Raw genomic sequence first — 17,776 nt, forward strand, 5'->3', positions numbered from 1 at the left:
GAGAGGGAGCTGGGACTGACATGGGAAGCAAGCTTGTTTCTAATTTAAATATATAATAAATTTTTTTAAAAGCTAACCCTTCTCAGGGAAGCTGGACTGTCAGGCCTGGGTGTGCATTTGTGCTCAGCAGTGCGGTCTCTGGGCGCTGGGTGAAAACCACAGGGCACGTCACGGGGAAAGGGATTACTTATCCACATGGGGGCGCGTTCTACGAGGGAGGAGTCTTCAAGACCTTGCTGATCATGCCCCTAAAATCCCCCACAGTCACAGGCACACACAGCCCTTGCAGCCTTCACTTGCATGCATTTCAGAATGTGGTCCAGGTGCTGTGAGTATGGGTTCTGAACACAGATATCATGGGGTCAAATCCTGGCTCTGCCAATTGCCCTGTGTGTGACCTTAGGCAACACAAGAGCCATCTCTATTCCCACAAGTCCTCTGAACGTGGGATAGACTCCTCAGGCTGGCTTTGAGGGTCTGAGCCACAGGTAAGTGTCATGCCCGATCACTCACCCTTGGACCCTGAGCTGCCTCAGCAGGACCCAGAACGAGCAGACAGGGTTCTATCGCTGTGATGAGACACCATGACCCAGACAAACTGTAACAGACTTTACTGGGCTCATGGTTGCAGGGGTGAAGCCATGACCCTCGTGGAGAGAGTATGGCAGCAGGCAGGCCTCTGGAGCAGCATCTGGGAGCTTACCCATCCACAACAGGGCCAGTGACACACCTCCTCCAGCAAGGCCACACCTCCAAATCTTCCCAAAACAGTTCCACTAACTGGGGACTAGGCTTTTAAAATATATGAGCTAGCTGGGCATTGATGGCACACACCTTTAATCCCAGCACTTGGGAGGCAGAGGCAGGCGGATCTCTATGAGTTCGAGGCCAGCCTGGTCTACAGAGCGAGTTCCAGGACAGCCTCCAAAACAATACAGAGAAACCCTGTCTCGAAAAAAAAAATATATGAGCTGGGGGCTAAAGAGATGGCTCAGTGGTTAAGAGCACTGATTGCTCTTCCAAAGGACCCCAGTTCAATTCCCAGCTTCGACATGGCTGCTAATTACTGTCTGTAACGGCAAGATCTGACACCAGCTCACAGACATACATGCAGGCAAAACACCAATGGAAAAGTGGAAGCAGTCAGGTTTGAGAGGCATGGGTGCAGGGTGTCACAAAGAGCACGCAGAGCTCAGCAATCAAGCTGCAGATGTGGGTGTCACTGAGCCAAGTTCCCAGTGACTGTGCAGACTTGGGGAGCTGAAGACGAGGATGTAATGATATCACTAGACCCAAGATAATGATAAATGGGTGTTTAGTGGGGAACAATTACACAGAAAATACAAAGTTCCCTGATACACTGACTCACCAGAAAAGAGGGAGCAAAGAGAAGCCACGTCTCAAGCTCCTCTTGTTTTGCTTCTGTCCACCTGAAACCACACCCTAAGGGTGTGACCACCATTACAGATCCACAGACCAGACACTACAGGGAGCTGCAGGGAAACCACTGTTCTCACAAAACTCCAGCACAGCTTCAAGAACAAAGGTCTGGGAATCTGAGACTCTGATGACTCAAAGGCAATGCATGTGCCTCAAAGACAGCATCGGGCAGTGCACACGTGCAAACATGCCTTCCACATGTGCAGACATGCCTGTCCACATGTGCAAACATGTCTGTTCACATGTGCAAATATGTCTGTCCACATGTGTAAACATGCCTGTCCACATGTGCAAGCATGCCTGTCCACATGTGCAATCATGTCTGTTCACATATGCAAGCATGTCTGTCTACATATACAAACAAGTCTGTTGCCTTCTAAGTATTTTTCATTCAGGTTCACTAGCATCATGTATGTTGTGTTTAGATTTGTGCTGTGTTACCTCCTTAATATGGACCAAGGGGTCTCTCACACACAAAGAACAGAAAGAATCCACCCCAGAACTTCAGGGACCCCTCCAGCTCCCCAGGTGCATTTCTGGACCTGGGTTAGTGCCAAATTCCACCTGCACATTTCCACAAAAACACATCTGTGATGAAATCTAATGTTTTCTTTTTCACTCAGGTACAGAAAGAGGAGGCATGATATAAAATACATAGACTGAGACACACAGAGTTCTGGGGCAAGGTGTCCTAGTCAGGGTCACTATTGCTGTGAAGGAACAGTGTGACCAAAGCAAGTTGCGGAGGACAGGGTTTATTTGGCTTAACTTCCAGGTAATTGTTCCCCTCTGAGGGGAGCCAAGGCAGACAGGGCAGGAGCCTGGAGCAGGAGCTGGTGCAGAGACTGTTAAGAGAAGCTTTTTCCTTGCTAGCCGCTTTGGTTTATCCCCCGCCAGTCGCCTGGGCTCTGCCGCGCCAGCCTGGTTCTAGAGCCGCATTAGTCCCAAATAAACACACAGGAGGCTATATTAATTATGAAGCTGTTGGCCTTGCTTGTCTCTTACTGGCTAGCTCTGCCTTAAGTAATTACCCCATAATTGTTAATCTAAGTATGTTTCTTACCGGGGAGGTTCCAGGCTTCCTACCCCAATGGCGGTTACATCTCGAACTCCTGTGTTTCTCCTATCCAGAATCCTCCTGGATTCCTAGCCCCACCTATCTAGATTCCTATTGGCCAGACAGTGCTTTATTAGCATAAGACTTCCCCAACATCTCCTCTTTTCTGTTTAAACAAAAAGAAAGGTCTTAACTTTAACACAGTCAAATTGTATATAACAGAACAGTTATCAAGTAAGAATACAGTTACAATATTTTGTCTATCAACATTCAGCAAGATTTAAAGAAAATATCATCCATCCCATCCTTGTGAGTCTAAAGTTCTATATGTAGCTTATCTTTTATCATAACTAAGGAAAACTATAATTATAAGTATCTGTCTTCAACTCCATCAAAGACCACAGAAGGATAATATATAAACACTAGGATTGACAGAGACATCTTACTGCCTGGACAGTCACCCGAAGTTCCTCTGTAACGTTGGGGCATCCATCTTCAGCCCATAGGCCACAATGTGTCTGGAACACTTCTCAGCAAAGCAGGAAATTTCAAACTGTCCATCTGCATTGGCAGTCTGTCAGTCATTTTTCTTTGTCCTGCAGACAGTCTCGTAGACTCTTCATGAAGCAGGAACCCTGTAAGACTGAGTTCAGTAGTCACTTTCCTGTGGGTCCTGCATGTCCAGTTTATACAACAGCAGTCAAACAGTCTAGGCAAGAGCAGTTTCTTGCCCAAATGGCTAATCTTGCCATGTTGAAAGCAAACTCCATGACAAGTTTCTTCGATGCCCATCTTCCTCTCAGATATAATTGGTGCTGCCAGGAGCAGACATTTCTCATTGTCAAAAAAAACCCTAGACCATTTTAAATGCCATGTTCTGAAGGTCTTTCAGAGGTTTGAAGACTGTCTATCTGTCTCAAATATATTTCTGTATATCTAGAAAACCTAACTTACCTAACTATAAATTCTAACTATTATAAGTAACTATCTATTGTCTGTATTTAATTATGCATTACATTTTAAAAGAACAGTATAAGTACAATACTTAGTCAAGAGGAGAAATATACTTATCACAAAATTGACTTTGAATTTGTATCAATAAATGAAAAACAATACCCATGCCCTAATTCCCTTTTTTACCATTAAAAAAGATTGGCTGTGATCATTAGCCAATTATAAACAATCCCATTTAAATGAAAACAAAGATTTATAAACAAGATGGGAATTGGGACGTCGCTCATTCCAAACTGCTTCCTGCTGGAAGGGGGCGCTGTTTATACCATGGGGACAATGACAAAACTCAGAAACCTGTATAAGTCCGTATTTTCGGGGTCTGTAAAGCTGTATCATCTTAGCTGTCTCAGTCGTTGGAACACCTGGTCCACTGCTTCCGGGGGTCTTGGTTCGTGAAACCACAGAAGCCTGGAAGGAATTCTCAGCTTTTCATTTTCTGTAGAAACATAAATAAAATCTCCTTTTCCGAGTAACATATCCTTATACTTAAATTTTGAAGTCAAGGCATTTTCAAAAGATATAAGTTGAATTAATTTAGCAGCATTTATAATCAAGTGTACTTTAGCAGCTGTTCCTTCCTGAGCAATTATAAAACTGAAAAACACAATAGTGTACAGTATCCAGACTCTCTGTGTATTTTCCATCTTTGTGTGGCTTATTTATTTATCTATTATTATTATTACTCTATTTCTTTCACTTTTGTTTCTTTTTCTCTGAGACAGGGTTTCTCTTCGGAATCCTGCCTGCCTCTGCCTCTGGGGCAATTCCTACCGGCGTGCGCCACCACAGCCGGCTTTTGCATTTATTTACCACTTTGCCGTTTCATTTTCTCTCTCAGTCTCATGTATATTTTTAAACACACTGTAAACCTTTAGAGGTTTTGTTCATCCAAGTCTGACTTTACTGTAAATCTTTATGTTTTTCTGGCCACGTGTCTTATCTGTAAAACCGTGGCTGTTTTAAACTGCCGTTTCAAGATGGCGGGCGTAAGCGTGACTCCAGCTTACCGCCTCAGTCCATGCTGACATCCAGCAAAAGCTGCCACTTCCAGCTGTACGTACACCCCTTTCAATCGGTAGCAGAGTCTCTTAAAACAACCTTGCTGTTTTTTTTTTCTTTTTATGCTGAGTCAGGAAGACTCTGGTAAACGAGCCATGTGAATCTTGGCTTGTCGATAGCAAAACAGAGCACACCTGAGAAAAATGCTGCTACCAAAATCTGTGCTTCTCTCTGTTCTTCTGTTTTTAAAATTCCTTTAAAGCTTTTGTTATTTTGCGTGGAAATTCATGATCCCACTCCTGATCACCATTTTGTTAAGAGAAGCTTTTTCCTTGCTAGCCGCTTTGGTTTATCCCCCGCCAGTCGCCTGGGCTCTGCCCAACAGAGGCCATGGAGGGCGCTGCTCACTGGCTTGTTCCCCATGGCTTGCTCAGCTGCTTTCTTATAGAACCCAGAACCAGCAGCCCAGGGATGGCCACACCCACCATGGGCTGGGCCCTCCCACACTGATCACTAATTAAGGAAATGCCTTACAAGTCAGTCCTTTTTTTTTTTTTTTTTCAAGACAGGGTTTCTCTGTGGCTTTGGAGGCTGTCCTGGAACTCACTCTGTAGACCAGGCTGGCCTCGAACTCACAGAGATCCGCCTGCCTCTGCCTCCTGAGTGCTGGGACTAAAGGTGTGCGCCACCAACTCCTGACTTACAGCTCAATCTTATGGAGGCGTTTTCTCAGTCAAGATCTCTTTCAAAAGATCTCTTTCTTTCATATGACTCTAGTGTCAAGTGGACATAACACTAGCCAGCACATTAGTCAGGTCACAATCTCTCCTGTTGTTTAGGTAACTGGAGGCAACACGCTGTACCTTTAGACTGATGGGACCTTCGACCTGACCAGGACCTCTGTGACACCATGACTGCTAACCAACAGAGCACATTAGGGGCATCTAACCTTCCAGTGTATTTGTGTTAGTGGCCACACCCTTTTGGGCGTGGCTTCAGGTGTGGAAGGAACAGGAAAGAGGGAAATGTGCAGCGGGACTCTCTCTCTCTCTCTCTCTCTCTCTCTCTCTCTCTCTCTCTCTCTCTCTCTCTCTCTCTCTCGGATCTCAGGTTGGATCGGAAGGAAGGCAGAGAAAGGCAGCAGTGGTTCTTTATTTTTCTGTGTAAGTTGTTCTCCGATAAAAACACTCGTTTATCATTTATCTTGGGTCCAGTGCTTCAAGCATAGGTCACTATGGGATGCTGACTGACTGGAGGGTAGTGTGCTTAGTGCAGACACTGTACAGACGGAGGACACACGTCCAATGAGGGGTGTGGACCAGTAACTCAGACCTCACTACACACACAAAGGCACGTGTAATCATGAATTTCTGGCTTTTTTTTTTTTTTTGGTTTTTTGAGACAGGGTTTCTCTGTATTGTTTTGGGCAACAAGTGACAACAGCCCACTCAGACTCAGAAGGCAAATGACACAGCTGAGCCTCATGCTGTGGCTTTGGTCCTGTGACCACCTGAGCAACAAAGTGGCCGCCAGACCCAAAGGGTGACAGGTGACCCAGGGATGCACCTCCGTTGGGGCTTGGGCCTCCACGATGTATCATGTCACCCCTGTGCCCGAGCAAACAGATGCAGCTCTGGCACTTCACCCACAGACTTCCTGCCGGGGCCACATGGAAAAGCCACCCACAGAGGTCGCATTGCTTGGCCAGACTCAGGTCACCAGGCAGGGGTTTCAGTGGCAGAGAGTCAACAGCCAGAAAATCTGCCAGCATTTTGCTTAAAATGGATGATTCTAGAAGCATCTGGAACATTTCCCTCACTGATGCCATTGTTACACAGCCATTGTCACGATGGGGCTTAATTTAAGTGACAGACGCTGCAACATTTCTCTAACCCATAAGGTTTTGCAACACCACACTAGTAGCCTGAGGTTGGCCAAGATGGGACAATATACACAACCAACCCACAAGTGACCTCACGAGCCCTTGGCCTCCCCTCCTCAGGACACCAGCCATCATACCCCATTGCATACAGGACAAAGGACGTTAGTGAACGGCAGAAACGGGTGGCACTACCTGACTGTTGAAATGTCCCTAGAAGTCCCCAGCACTTACGCTTCACTCCCCAGAGCTATGTCACGTGAACATGGAGCCCGGGAAGTAATTGTCACTTCCTGTCTTCTGTGCAGAAGGAGCCCAGGGACAGCAGTGTGGACTTCTGCTGAGTCCAAAAGCAAGGTGGGGAGACACCCATTGGTGTCTCAGGCATGCAGGCACACAAAGCAGTTAGAGACCAGCCGGGAGGCTGCAGTGATGTCCCATCCTTCTGCTTCAGAGCCTGCAACCCGAGGGACACTTGTCACTTCAGGCTGGAGGGCATGGTAGCCATAACTTTAATCCCGCACTCAGGAGGCAGAGGCAGGCGGATCTCTGTGAGTTTGAGGCCAGCCTGGTCTACCAGAGCGAGTTCCAGGGCTATGTGGTGAAACCCTGTCTGGAAAAACAAAACAAAAACCCAACAATGACAAAAATTTAACTATATCTATGGGCTATAGGATGGGCTCTCTTCCTCAGAGCACACAAAGGCCAGACTTTTGTCCCCAGCACTGTATGTAAACTGGGTGTGGCATCCCCGGGTGTCCTGCTTCAGTAATGTCTGCACTAGAGACATCAGCAATGTCCAACAATAGAAGACGATGAAAAAACAAAAACCCGACAAGCCAAGCGCACAGACCATCATCGTCTGTACGTTGCAGGAACCAGAGGCCACAGCCTGACGGTGACTACCGATTCAGCTAGGGAGGCATTGCAGACTCCTCCAACAGTCAGCAAGAAGCTGAGGACTAATAACCCAACTGCCAACCCCCCCATTTCCTAGAGTGACAACTCCACCATGGCCATGGCCCAGTCACTCACTGGGGAATTCTAGGCAGGAGGTGCACCCCTGACCATGCTCCTAGCCAAATATGTGGCTTAGCTTTTTTCTCCCAGAACCTATGGATGGGGTTTTCCTGGAGAAAGTGCGTTTGTCTGCAAGGACAAAGCGTCAGAGAGAGAGGCCCAAGCCGCTGGGAGCTCAGAGTGCCAAGCGACCCCTGGGAGAGACAACAGCAGTGGCTTCCAGAAGCTGTCGTAAGAAGTTCTCAGGGAAAGAGTGCCTGTGTCCCAGCCAGCAGCCACTGACATTTCTTAGTAAGAGACACCCTGTTGCTTCAGCAACCACAGAACCTCAGCTTCATATTTACCTAGAGGAGGGATCGCCGGGGCTGTGGCCCCGCCCCCGCCTGGAGGAGGGATCGCCGGGTCTGTGGCCCCGCCCCCATCTGGAGGCGGGATCGCCCGGGCTGCGGCCCCGCCCCCATCTGGAAGAGGGATCGCCCGGGCTGTGGCCCCGCCCCCGCCTGGAGGAGGGATCACCGGGTTGTGGCCCCGCCCCCGCCTGGAGGAGGGATCACCGGGGCTGTGGCCCCGCCCCCATCTGGAGGAGGGATCACCCGGGTTGTGGCCCCGCCCCCGCCTGGAGGAGGGATCGCCCGGGCTGTGGCCCCCAACCACACCAGCTGGAGGGAGAGGGCCCCCTGAAGCACCGGCTTCACATATACGGATTAGACGAAGAGATGGGGGACACCAAGCTAAGAACACACTCAACAACACCAAGAGCGACACAGAAGCACTCGAAACCACAGCAGCGCTGCGGTGACCCTGCTCGACACCCCTTGCGGGAGGGGTGAGAAGACGCAGCGCCAACGACTCCGGCCTGGGAGTCAGAGAGTAGCAGAGTGCGCTGCAGACTCGTTTATTAAGGAAGCCTTTATACCCGCTCCGAGGGCCGTGGCTCAGGGGCTGACTCTGCTGCATTGTCCTTTCCTCATTGGTGTCTCTGGTCAGGTGTCTCTCTGTCGGCAGTGTAGAGGCAGGGTTAGCTCAGGGAGAAGTGCCTGCCGCGCATGCTCATGCTGGCTGGCCTGAGCACCTGCGGCTTGGTAGGCTGACTACAGTTTCTCCTACATATCCACTTTTTTTTTGTTTTCAAATGCAGCTTAGCAGGACAAAGTTCTAGCTTCGACCTGTTATTCCTGCCTCAGGGAGCATCCAGCATGATGGACCACGCCTGTCTTAGGTTGGCCTGCCTCACAGGTCCTTACCCTGACTACTGACTGTCAAGGATGACGTCTCTGGGAAGCATGTGGGGGTAATGCCTGTCAAACTGATGCCTCAGGAGTTTCTGTGAGCCAGCCCAGGAGCCCACCCAAGGGGGGGCCACGTTCTGGGTGTTGAAGTGCCAGAACCTGGAGTGTGGGAATACCCTGTAGGAAACATTTAGAGAGAATGACAATACCCCCAATCAAAGCACAGGAAAAAGGGGGTCACTCCTGAGCTGACCTCACACTTTCAGGCAAGAAAGAGCACACGCATCCATAGGTCAGGCTCCCACATGTTTTCGGGAGAAATCCAGGGGCCAACACCACGGCCTCATCCCCAAAATACTCCAGATTGGCAGTCTTAACCATAAGGTACCTGGTAACTAATATTGATTTTAATACCCTCACCTGAGACTCCTTACAGTGAGGGTAAGTTCCCCATCTCTTAATGGCAGGAGACGTAGACAAAACGAAGTCTAAAACACACAAAGACTGACGGGAACAAACACAGGAGGTGTGCTGGACCTAAGTGTCGATGTTCCTGCCAACTGCACCAGGGTACCAGACAGACACAAAGGAAAAGACAGGAAAGGAGAAGGGGCCCCACGCTAACCTTCTCAGGACCAAGGACATGAAACACTCAAGGGCCAACTCATGTAACAAGTCACCAAAGAGGGGGGCACCAAAACTCTAATCAAACAAGTGAAAGACCTGTATGACAAGAACTTTGAGTCTTTAAGGAAAGAAATTAAAGAAGATACTAGAAAATGGAAAGATCTCCCATGCTCTTGGGCAGGTAGGATCAACATAGTAAAAATGGCAATCTTACCAAAAGTAATCTACAGATTCAATGCAATCCCCATCAAAATCCCAGCACAATTCTTCACAGACCTCAAAAGAACAATACTAAATCTCATATGGAAAAACAAAAAACCCAGGAACGATAAGGGAACATCACCATCCCTGATTTCAAACTCTACTATGGAGCTATAGTAATGAAAACAACTCGGTATTACCATAAAAAAGGCAGGTGGGCCAATGAAATTGAATATTAGCCCACACATCTATGAACACCTGATTTTTGACAAAGACGCTAAAATTATACACTGGAAAAAAGAAAACATCTTCAACAAATGGTGCTGGCATAAAACTGGATGTTGGCATGTTGAAGACTGCAGATAGATCCATGTCTATCGCCAAGCACAAAACTCAAAGTCCAAATGGACCAAAGACCTCAACATAAATCCAGCCACACCGAATTGCATAGAAGAGAAGGTGGGAGGTACCCTGAATGTACTGGCACAGGAGACCACTTCCTGAACATAACACCAGCAGCACAGACACTGAGATCAACAATTAGTAAATGGGACCTCCTGAAACTGAGAAGCTTCTGTAAAGCAAAGGACACACACAGTCAACAAGACAAAACAGCAGCCTACAAGATGGGAAAACATCTTCACCAGTCCCACATCTGACAGAGGGCTGATCTCCAAAATTTACAAAGAAATCAAGAAACTTGACATCAAACTGCCAAATAATCCAATCAAAAATGTGATACAGGTCTAAATAGAGAACTCTTAACAATTTCAAATGGCCAAAAGACACTTAAGGAAATGTTCAACATCCTTAGGGAAATGCAAATCAAAACCACTCTGAGATACCATCTTACACAGATAAGATAAAAAACACCAATGGTAGCCGGAAGTTGGTGGCGCACACCTTTAATCCCAGCACTCAGGAGGCAGAGGCAGGTGGATCTCTGTGGGTTTGGCAACAGCCTAGTCCACAAGAGCTAGTTCCAGTACAGCCTCCAAAGATACAGAGAAACCCTGCATCGAAAAAACAAACAAACAAACAAACAAAAAAACCCACCAATGACAGTTTATGCTGACAGGATGTAGAGAAAGGGGAACACTCCTCCATTGCTGGTGGGAGTACAAACTTGCACAGTCACTGTCAAAATCGGTATGACAATTTCTCAGAAAACTAGGAATCAATCTATCTCAAGACCATGCAATGCCACTTTTGGGCATATACCCAAAGGAGGCACACTCACACCATAAGGACATTTGCTCAACTATGTTCATAGCTACATCATTTGTAATAGTCAGACCTTGGAAACAACCTAGATGTCCCTCAACCGAAGGATGGATACGGAAATAATGGTACATTTACACAATTGAATACTACTCAGCGGTAACAAACAAGGACATCTTTAAACCTGCAAGCAAATGGACAGAACTGGAAAAAAAAAACCATACTGAGTGAGGTAACCCAGATCTAGAAAGACACACACACACACACACACACACACACACATATATATTATGTACTCACTTATAAATGGATACCAGACACAAAGCAAAGTATAACAAGCCTACAATCCACAACCCCAGAGAAGCTAGAACCCTCTTCCAGAAACAGATGGAGGCAGATGCAGACATCCACAACTAACCATTGGGCTGCACTCCTGGAGTACAACTGAAGTGAGGGAGGAGCGATAATATGAACAAAGGAGTCAAGACCGTGATGGGGAAACCCACAGACTCTGCTGACCCGAGCTAGAGAGAGATCACTGAGTCCGCACTGTCAACTGGGGAAAGCTAGGACTCCAGAATACAGGTGACAATGGTGTGGCTTGGGCAGTCTATGAGGTCACTGGCAGTGGGTCAAGACCTAACTCTAATGCACAGACTGACTTAGTGGAGCCCGTTCTCTGCGGAGAGATGCCTTGCTCAGTGTAGACATGGTCCTGCCTCAACAAGGTGATGGGACAGACTTAGTTGACATCCTAGGGGAGGCCTTACCCTCTCTGAGGAGCAGGTGGGAGGGAGGGTTAAAGGAGGGGAGAGTGGGAGGAGAGGAGGGGCGGAGCTGGGACTGGACTGTAACATATAAGTTTAAAAAATGTTTGCTGAGGGTGATGCCTGTCTGGTTTGTCTGAGAGGACTTCAAACCTATGACAAGAGTCCTTATGAGAGACCCTGGGAGACAGAGAAAGCACAGCTGTGAGAATCCCAGGGTCCTGGCTCCGTCCATGCCAACTGGACACAAGCTAGGGTCATCGGAGAAAAAGGAGCCTCGATTGAGAAAAGCCTCCATAAGACTGGCTGTAAGGTATTTTCCTAATCAGTGCAGGAGGCCACAGCCCACTGTGGGTGTGGCCATCCCTGGGCTGCTGGTCCTGGGGTCTATAAGAAAGCAGCTGAGCAAGCCATGGGGAGCAAGCCAGTGAGCAGCTCCTCCATGGTCTCCGCATCAGCTCCTGCCTCCAGGGTCCTGCTGTGGGAGTCCCTGTCCTGACTTCCCAGATGATGAACTGTGATGTGGGAGTTGAATTAACCCTTTCCTCCACAAGTTGCTTTGGTCATGGTATTTGGTCACAGCAATAGAAACCCTGACTAAGTCACAAGATAGAACTGGAGCAATCATTCCAGAAGCCAAGGGATTCAGGGTTCCCATAGGCTGGGCCCATGGAGCCTTGAGTTCGGCATAGCTCTGTGGGCCCTTGACTTGGTCTTCAAGCTTCCAGCCTGCAAGGACTATCATGTATCATTCAAGACCCTACTTTATATCCCCCAGCCCCCGGAAAATGAGTAGAAGCAGCAACAGGGACGTACTTGGTGACCAACATGAACACTCAGGACTCATCCAAGCAGCCATAGCCTGGGTTCTGGTTTTTGAGGGTAAGGCTCGATTGTGCAGGGACAGAATGGACATGAAGTCTCCAATCTGCTCATCTGTTGGCTGTGGGGGACACCTGTCACAGCAGGAACCCTCTGAGGCCAGCATATCACTGCTCAGCTGTGGCCATTTCTCAGTTTTTCCAGGCAGAGGGCAGCAGACCCCATAGGTCACCTCACTTCCTGCACAGGTGGGAGGCCCTGGGACAGTCCTTGTGGCTGCTTTGGTGATGTCCCTGGGGTTTTTGCCTCAGGTCCTCAGAATGCTTCTCCATAGGTGTGGGTAGCCGAATGACCAGTATTTGGAAGGGGTGGTGTCAGGACACAGAGCAGTGTGGGGAAGGAGAAGGGGACATGGCTTTTATGGTTGTCCAGGAAGGTGCGAGCTGTGACCACTGGGTTGGGAGCCAAAGCTGCACTCATCCTTGGAGTACTCAGATGGGACAAGGCTGGGGCCCACCCCGAGCTCTCAGCTGAGTGCAGTTGCAGCAACTGTGCTGAGTGACAGGAACAGAGGGAACAGGGTGGGGGCGGTGGGCTTTGACTCTGAAGGAGGTGGGCACTGACTCGGTGCTCCTGGGCTGCTTCAGGGAGCAATGGCTGCCAGGGCAGTGGAGCAAGAGGCCTAGGTCCAAGCTAGGTTCAGCTTTCCAGGCCAGGCAACCACTCAGCAATCTGAGGTGGGGCCAATGGCTGTCATATGCAAATAAGTATCACGGCGGCCCATGTGCAAATAAAACTTTATTGACAAAAAACAGGTCTAGGGCTAGATTTGGCCCAGGACTGCAGGCCACGGATTGAGCTCAGTAGGATGTGCCAGGCGGGGTCAGAGATGGTTAGATGAACCCTCCTGGCACAGTGCCCCATCCCCACAGGATCCTGGATATCCCTGTCATGGCTGCCTTCCCTTTCCTCGACAGAGCTTTTGCCTGTCCCAAATCCATTTTATGTTTCAAAGAGGAATGGAAAACAAGGGTCATCTGCCCCTAGGCTCCCACCCTCCTCCCTTGGGTCAAACCCAAGTCTCCCCTGAAGCCCACAGCAGGCCCACCCTGTCCCTACCCCTCCCTCCAATAGGCTGGGATCTGCCTGACCCTAGGCTTATCTGTGACCCTCGAGAGTGTGGGAGGAGACGGAGCTGGACTGCTGGGAATCAAGTGGGGAGTCAGAGAGCCCAGACTCCTGTGGACACTGTGGCGAGACGGAGATGCCTTGGGGATGTGTCCACCTCCTGACAGCCCTACATCCAGACCGGACACAATGTGCCCATCATTCTGTCAAGGAGACCTCCACCCTGAGCCTGTCTGGCCCTGGTGGGAACTGGGGACACAGCCATGGCCAGGTGGGAATAGAAGAGGTCAAGGGCTTTAACTGATGCTGAACCACAGCCTGGAGACTGAGGCAAAAATATGGCGTCCTTCATCTGGGTGGAGAGAAAAGTGGGGGGGCGAGGTTTTCTTTTTTGTTTTCTTTTTTGCACAAAGTAAAACCCAGGCCTCCCTGTGAGAAGCATATGCAAGGCCATCTGCAGCCATTTCAAGCCCACAAGGGACACAGCCTGAGACCCCTGTAGCCCAGCTTCTCCCTCTAGGCCCAAGGTCGGGCTCTTTTTATTCTCTTTACAATATAAATAGAATTTCAAAGTATACATGGCAATGGAAGCCACTGAGCACTCAGCAAGCAGAGGCCCAGCCCCTCCAGGTCCCCAGGACCAGGCCTGTCTGTGCAGTCTTTTGTCATTTACAGATGAGCTGTCCACCCTGGGGACTGACTGAAGGGCAGGGTGTCAGTGGCATCAAAAGGGACAGAGCCAACCCAAGGGCAGTGGCCGCTAGTGCAGACCAGGCTACGTAGTCTGTCTCTGTCACTCCACCTGTGCTGCAAGGGAGGCGGCAGCTGCTCCCTCCTGCCCTCAGCCACACAGACTCTGTCAAGGGCGAAGGCTCACGGGCTCCCAGGCCACAGCTGTGGGACTCAACCGCCTCGGGAGCCTGGCTCACCCCTGGGGACAGGGACCATCCCAGGCAGCAGAGGCAGAGTGAGGAGGACTGGGGGTGGGGTGGGGGGCGGGGCAAGAACAGGGCAGGGACGAAAGGGGAGGGACTCAAGCTTCTGCAGGGCCCGCCTCCCCCAGCAGGAAGCAGAAGACACCACTGCGGGTGGCAGAGTGATCACCGTGCACTGGGCTGCCGTCCTCCAGGGTGACACCTGTACAAGTGTCTCTCCACCCGCTCAGCAGACAAGCCACATCTGCAGGCAGCAGGCGAGGACGAAGCTTTTGTCTCCTCAAATCCTGGTTCTGAGGAGAAAGAGTGTGCCTGCTATCAGTTTTTAAAGCCACAAATCTAGAAAACAGGTTGGGGCTGTGCCCCGGTGTCCTCGGCTGGCGTCTGACAGGAGGCTCTGGGATGCCCCGTAGCACCTTTAGGAGAAAAGCACAGCCAGGCCGGGTCCCACGCAATCACTGCAGTCCAGGGACACTGGCCCTCTCCCTGAGTCCGGCCATGTTGGATGCTGCTGGTCCTGTCACCCAGGTAGGTCCCGCAGTGGAGACAGGAGCAGGCAGCATCTAGAAGGGTGCCCCAGCTCGGCCCTGCGCCTGCAGCAGGCTCTCCACGAAGGCCAGGTATTCCGGGCTGTGCCTTGTGTCCTCGGTGGTGCTGGCCGGCATGGTGGCCACCCGAGGGCGCTTGGCCGCCTTCACATCCTCTCCAGAGAAGCCAGGCTCCTGTGGTGTCCCAGTGCTCAGTGACTGTCGGCATCAGAGACACGTTGTGGAATTAGTTTAAGATGTGTTACATTAGTTTATGCTGTGGAACATTTGTCTAAGTATGCAAAGATGTGTTGCTTCTTTTATGCTGCATTTGTTTAATTCTGTAAAGCTGTGTGACTTACCTGTCTAAACAATTGATTGCTCTAATAAATAAAAAGTTGGGAAAAAAGAAAGCTGATAGTCAACAGGTAGGCAGGAGAGAGGGACTGCAGAGAGAAGAAATGGAAGAGTCTAGGCTGGAGAGAGGAGAGGATGCCAGGGCCAGATGCCCAGTCAGCCGCAGAAAGAGGAAAAGAAAGATACAGAGTAAGGAAAGGAAAAAGCCAGAAGTAAAACGTGGTTAAAGGGAAATGGGATGATTTAAGTTAGAAGCTGACTAGAAATACGCCAAGATATGGCTGGGCATTCCTAAGTAAGAGTAAGTCTCCGTGTGTTTATTTGGGAGCTGGGTGGTGGGTCCCTAAAGAGCAGAGTTGAAAAACAAAAACTACAGAAATAAATCAGGCTGTCGCCATGGCAAAGCCCCTCAAGACTGCACCTGTCACTGCACCCTGACTCACACCTAGTTGTCCCTAGATCTGAAACTCTGTAAACAGACTCCTGTCCCCTGGCTGAGCAGACTCCAGAGTGGTAAGCTCTGGATGACCGTAGTCAGTTCTAGGGTGTCACCTGTGGCGAAGGAGGAAGAGGAGACAGCCCGTCTGGGACATGCATCTTCCAAGGCCCAGAGGGAGGTGCCCAGGACACTTACCAGCCGGGACCGCACCCTCTTGGGCAGCTCCTCTTCCAGGGTGAAGATGTCCCCACGCTTCACTGTCAGCTGAGACCCGTCCTCAAACTCTACCTGCAGTGACATGGGGTCTCAGCATGGGGAGGCCACAGGGTACTTGCCCCATCCCCACTGAGGGCCCGGAGGTGGCAGGGACTCAGGTGTCCTGGGGGTCACAGGACCCCATGGAGAGCTGGCCAAGCCTGGGGCTGCTGAGGTTCGGAGCAGGTGGCCCTGGGTACAAGATGGATGAACGGGTAAGATGCACCTGGGCAGCAGAAGCCAGGCCGCCTGTGCAGAGGACAGGGCACAGGCCCTGGGTGGGAGGCTAATGGAGTCCCCGGGTCCTTGGGACCTGCTTCCCTCCACTCAGAGTGGCACTGTGGCTCCCTGCCCCAGAAGTGACGCCCAAGACTGGGATGGGCCAGGCTGTCGGGTGGGCGGCAAACACCGTGTCTGCTCGGCATTTGGCCACCTTCTCTGGGAACAGCAGTGAGGGCCCAAGTGACTAGTGGCCTAGGCCCCAGCCTGGCCTCCTGGCTGGGTGAACACCTGTGGTGGAGGCCAAGGTTGCCGTGGTCCTTCGAGGGGACACTGCGGCAGGGTGAGCCTGGCAGAGGCCTGCCAGCAGCAGCCGGACTACATAGTGTGGCTGACAGTCCCATACACTGGGAGTCAGGTTCCCCAGGGGGGAGGAGAGTTCTGGAAGGTGCCTGCTGCCACCCACCTGTGATACTCCAAGGAGAAGCTGTACCTGCCTGACATTCTGAACAGCTGCAGACCTCAGCCCAGGCTGCCCTGCAGGGCTCACACAGGCTTCTGGAAACATCTTGAGAGGAGTGAGATGGGCGTGTGCACACACCCTCCCCTGGTTGTCGGGCTTCGGGGCTGGGTGACCTGGCTGGCCTCCCACTAGTGACAGTGCCTTGCTTGGTCACACATGTGCTGCGTGTCCCCAAACGGCCTGTCTTCAGGCAAAGGATGGCTGAGCTGGACCGTTCCCTCCCCTCCCCATCTGCCCTGCCGGGAGCACAGCTGCTGCTTGACTCTGTGCTTCGTGCTGTTTTGAGACAAGGTTTTGCTGCGCAGCACAGGCTGGTGGCTCTACCCCAGGCTGCTTGGTGGGCAGCACCCCGGCCTCCACCCGGTGCGGGGGTCCTCAGCGCTGTGGTCTCTGACCGTGGACACGGGGTGGGCTGGCAGGGGCTGACGTCAGCCAGAGGGCCGGCCGCCGTGAGCTGCTCACCTGGTAGATGAGGCTGGTGGCCGAGGAGATGAACCTGGCTCTGTACAGGTTGCCGTCTGTCCACCGCAGCTCCACCAGCTCGCCCTCGGGAGGCGGCCCTAGCCGCAAGCAATCTCTGCTCTGCAGGGAGGGGACAGTGAGGCCCCACCTGGCGTGCCCATCCCACCCTGGCCCTCTCTGCCCTGCCCCTCACCGTGATGCTTTCTGGGTACACGTTGTCGCTGTAGGAGCCATCATCGAAGTTGACCTCGTAGAAGGTCTGGGCGGTGGTGCCTATGACACGGCAGCGATAATACAGCCCGTTGCGATTCTTGGTGATGACAACCTGGCCCAGAGACACAGTCCGCAGGAGCTGACCCTGGGGACGGAGCGATGGCGCGTGAGCGTGGGGTTTTGCTGGGTGGGCGAGGCTGGGTGGGGTCCCGTGGGCTGGGCTCTGGCTGAAGCGCTCACCCCAGCGCCACCTGCTCTGTGCTTGAGGCAGGTGATGGACACCACGTAGGGCCAGTCGTCGGGCTCCATGAGGACGCCGGCGGCGTGTGCGCAGGTCACGTGGAAGGACGTGGAGCAGCGCTCGTAGGAGCACTGGATGCAGGCGCCAGACACCTTCTTCATGCGCTTGCGGCAGTACACGCACTTCTGCACAGAACGGGAG

At 51.2% G+C, this 17,776-nt stretch overlaps 1 protein-coding gene across 2 annotated transcripts in view; it reads right to left on the bottom strand.

Moving 5' to 3' along the window:
- Positions 1 to 13,056: 13,056 nt before the first annotated feature.
- Kdm4b (lysine demethylase 4B) overlaps positions 13,057 to 17,776 on the bottom strand; it is an 83,074-nt gene continuing 78,354 nt past the window's right edge. For both annotated transcript variants that reach the window (XM_040739218.1, XM_040739217.1), the window contains 5 exons: positions 17,575 to 17,760; positions 17,315 to 17,479; positions 17,122 to 17,241; positions 15,858 to 15,950; positions 13,057 to 15,085 (listed from right to left, as the gene is read on the bottom strand). In XM_040739218.1, coding sequence (XP_040595152.1) covers positions 14,903 to 15,085; positions 15,858 to 15,950; positions 17,122 to 17,241; positions 17,315 to 17,479; positions 17,575 to 17,760 — 747 coding nt within the window. In that variant the 3' untranslated portion in view covers positions 13,057 to 14,902. The remainder of the gene's footprint in view (positions 15,086 to 15,857; positions 15,951 to 17,121; positions 17,242 to 17,314; positions 17,480 to 17,574; positions 17,761 to 17,776) is intronic.

The sequence above is a fragment of the Mesocricetus auratus genome, unplaced genomic scaffold (assembly GCF_017639785.1).
Source record: "Mesocricetus auratus isolate SY011 unplaced genomic scaffold, BCM_Maur_2.0 Super-Scaffold_100676, whole genome shotgun sequence".
In the NCBI taxonomy this organism is placed as follows: domain Eukaryota; kingdom Metazoa; phylum Chordata; class Mammalia; order Rodentia; family Cricetidae; genus Mesocricetus; species Mesocricetus auratus.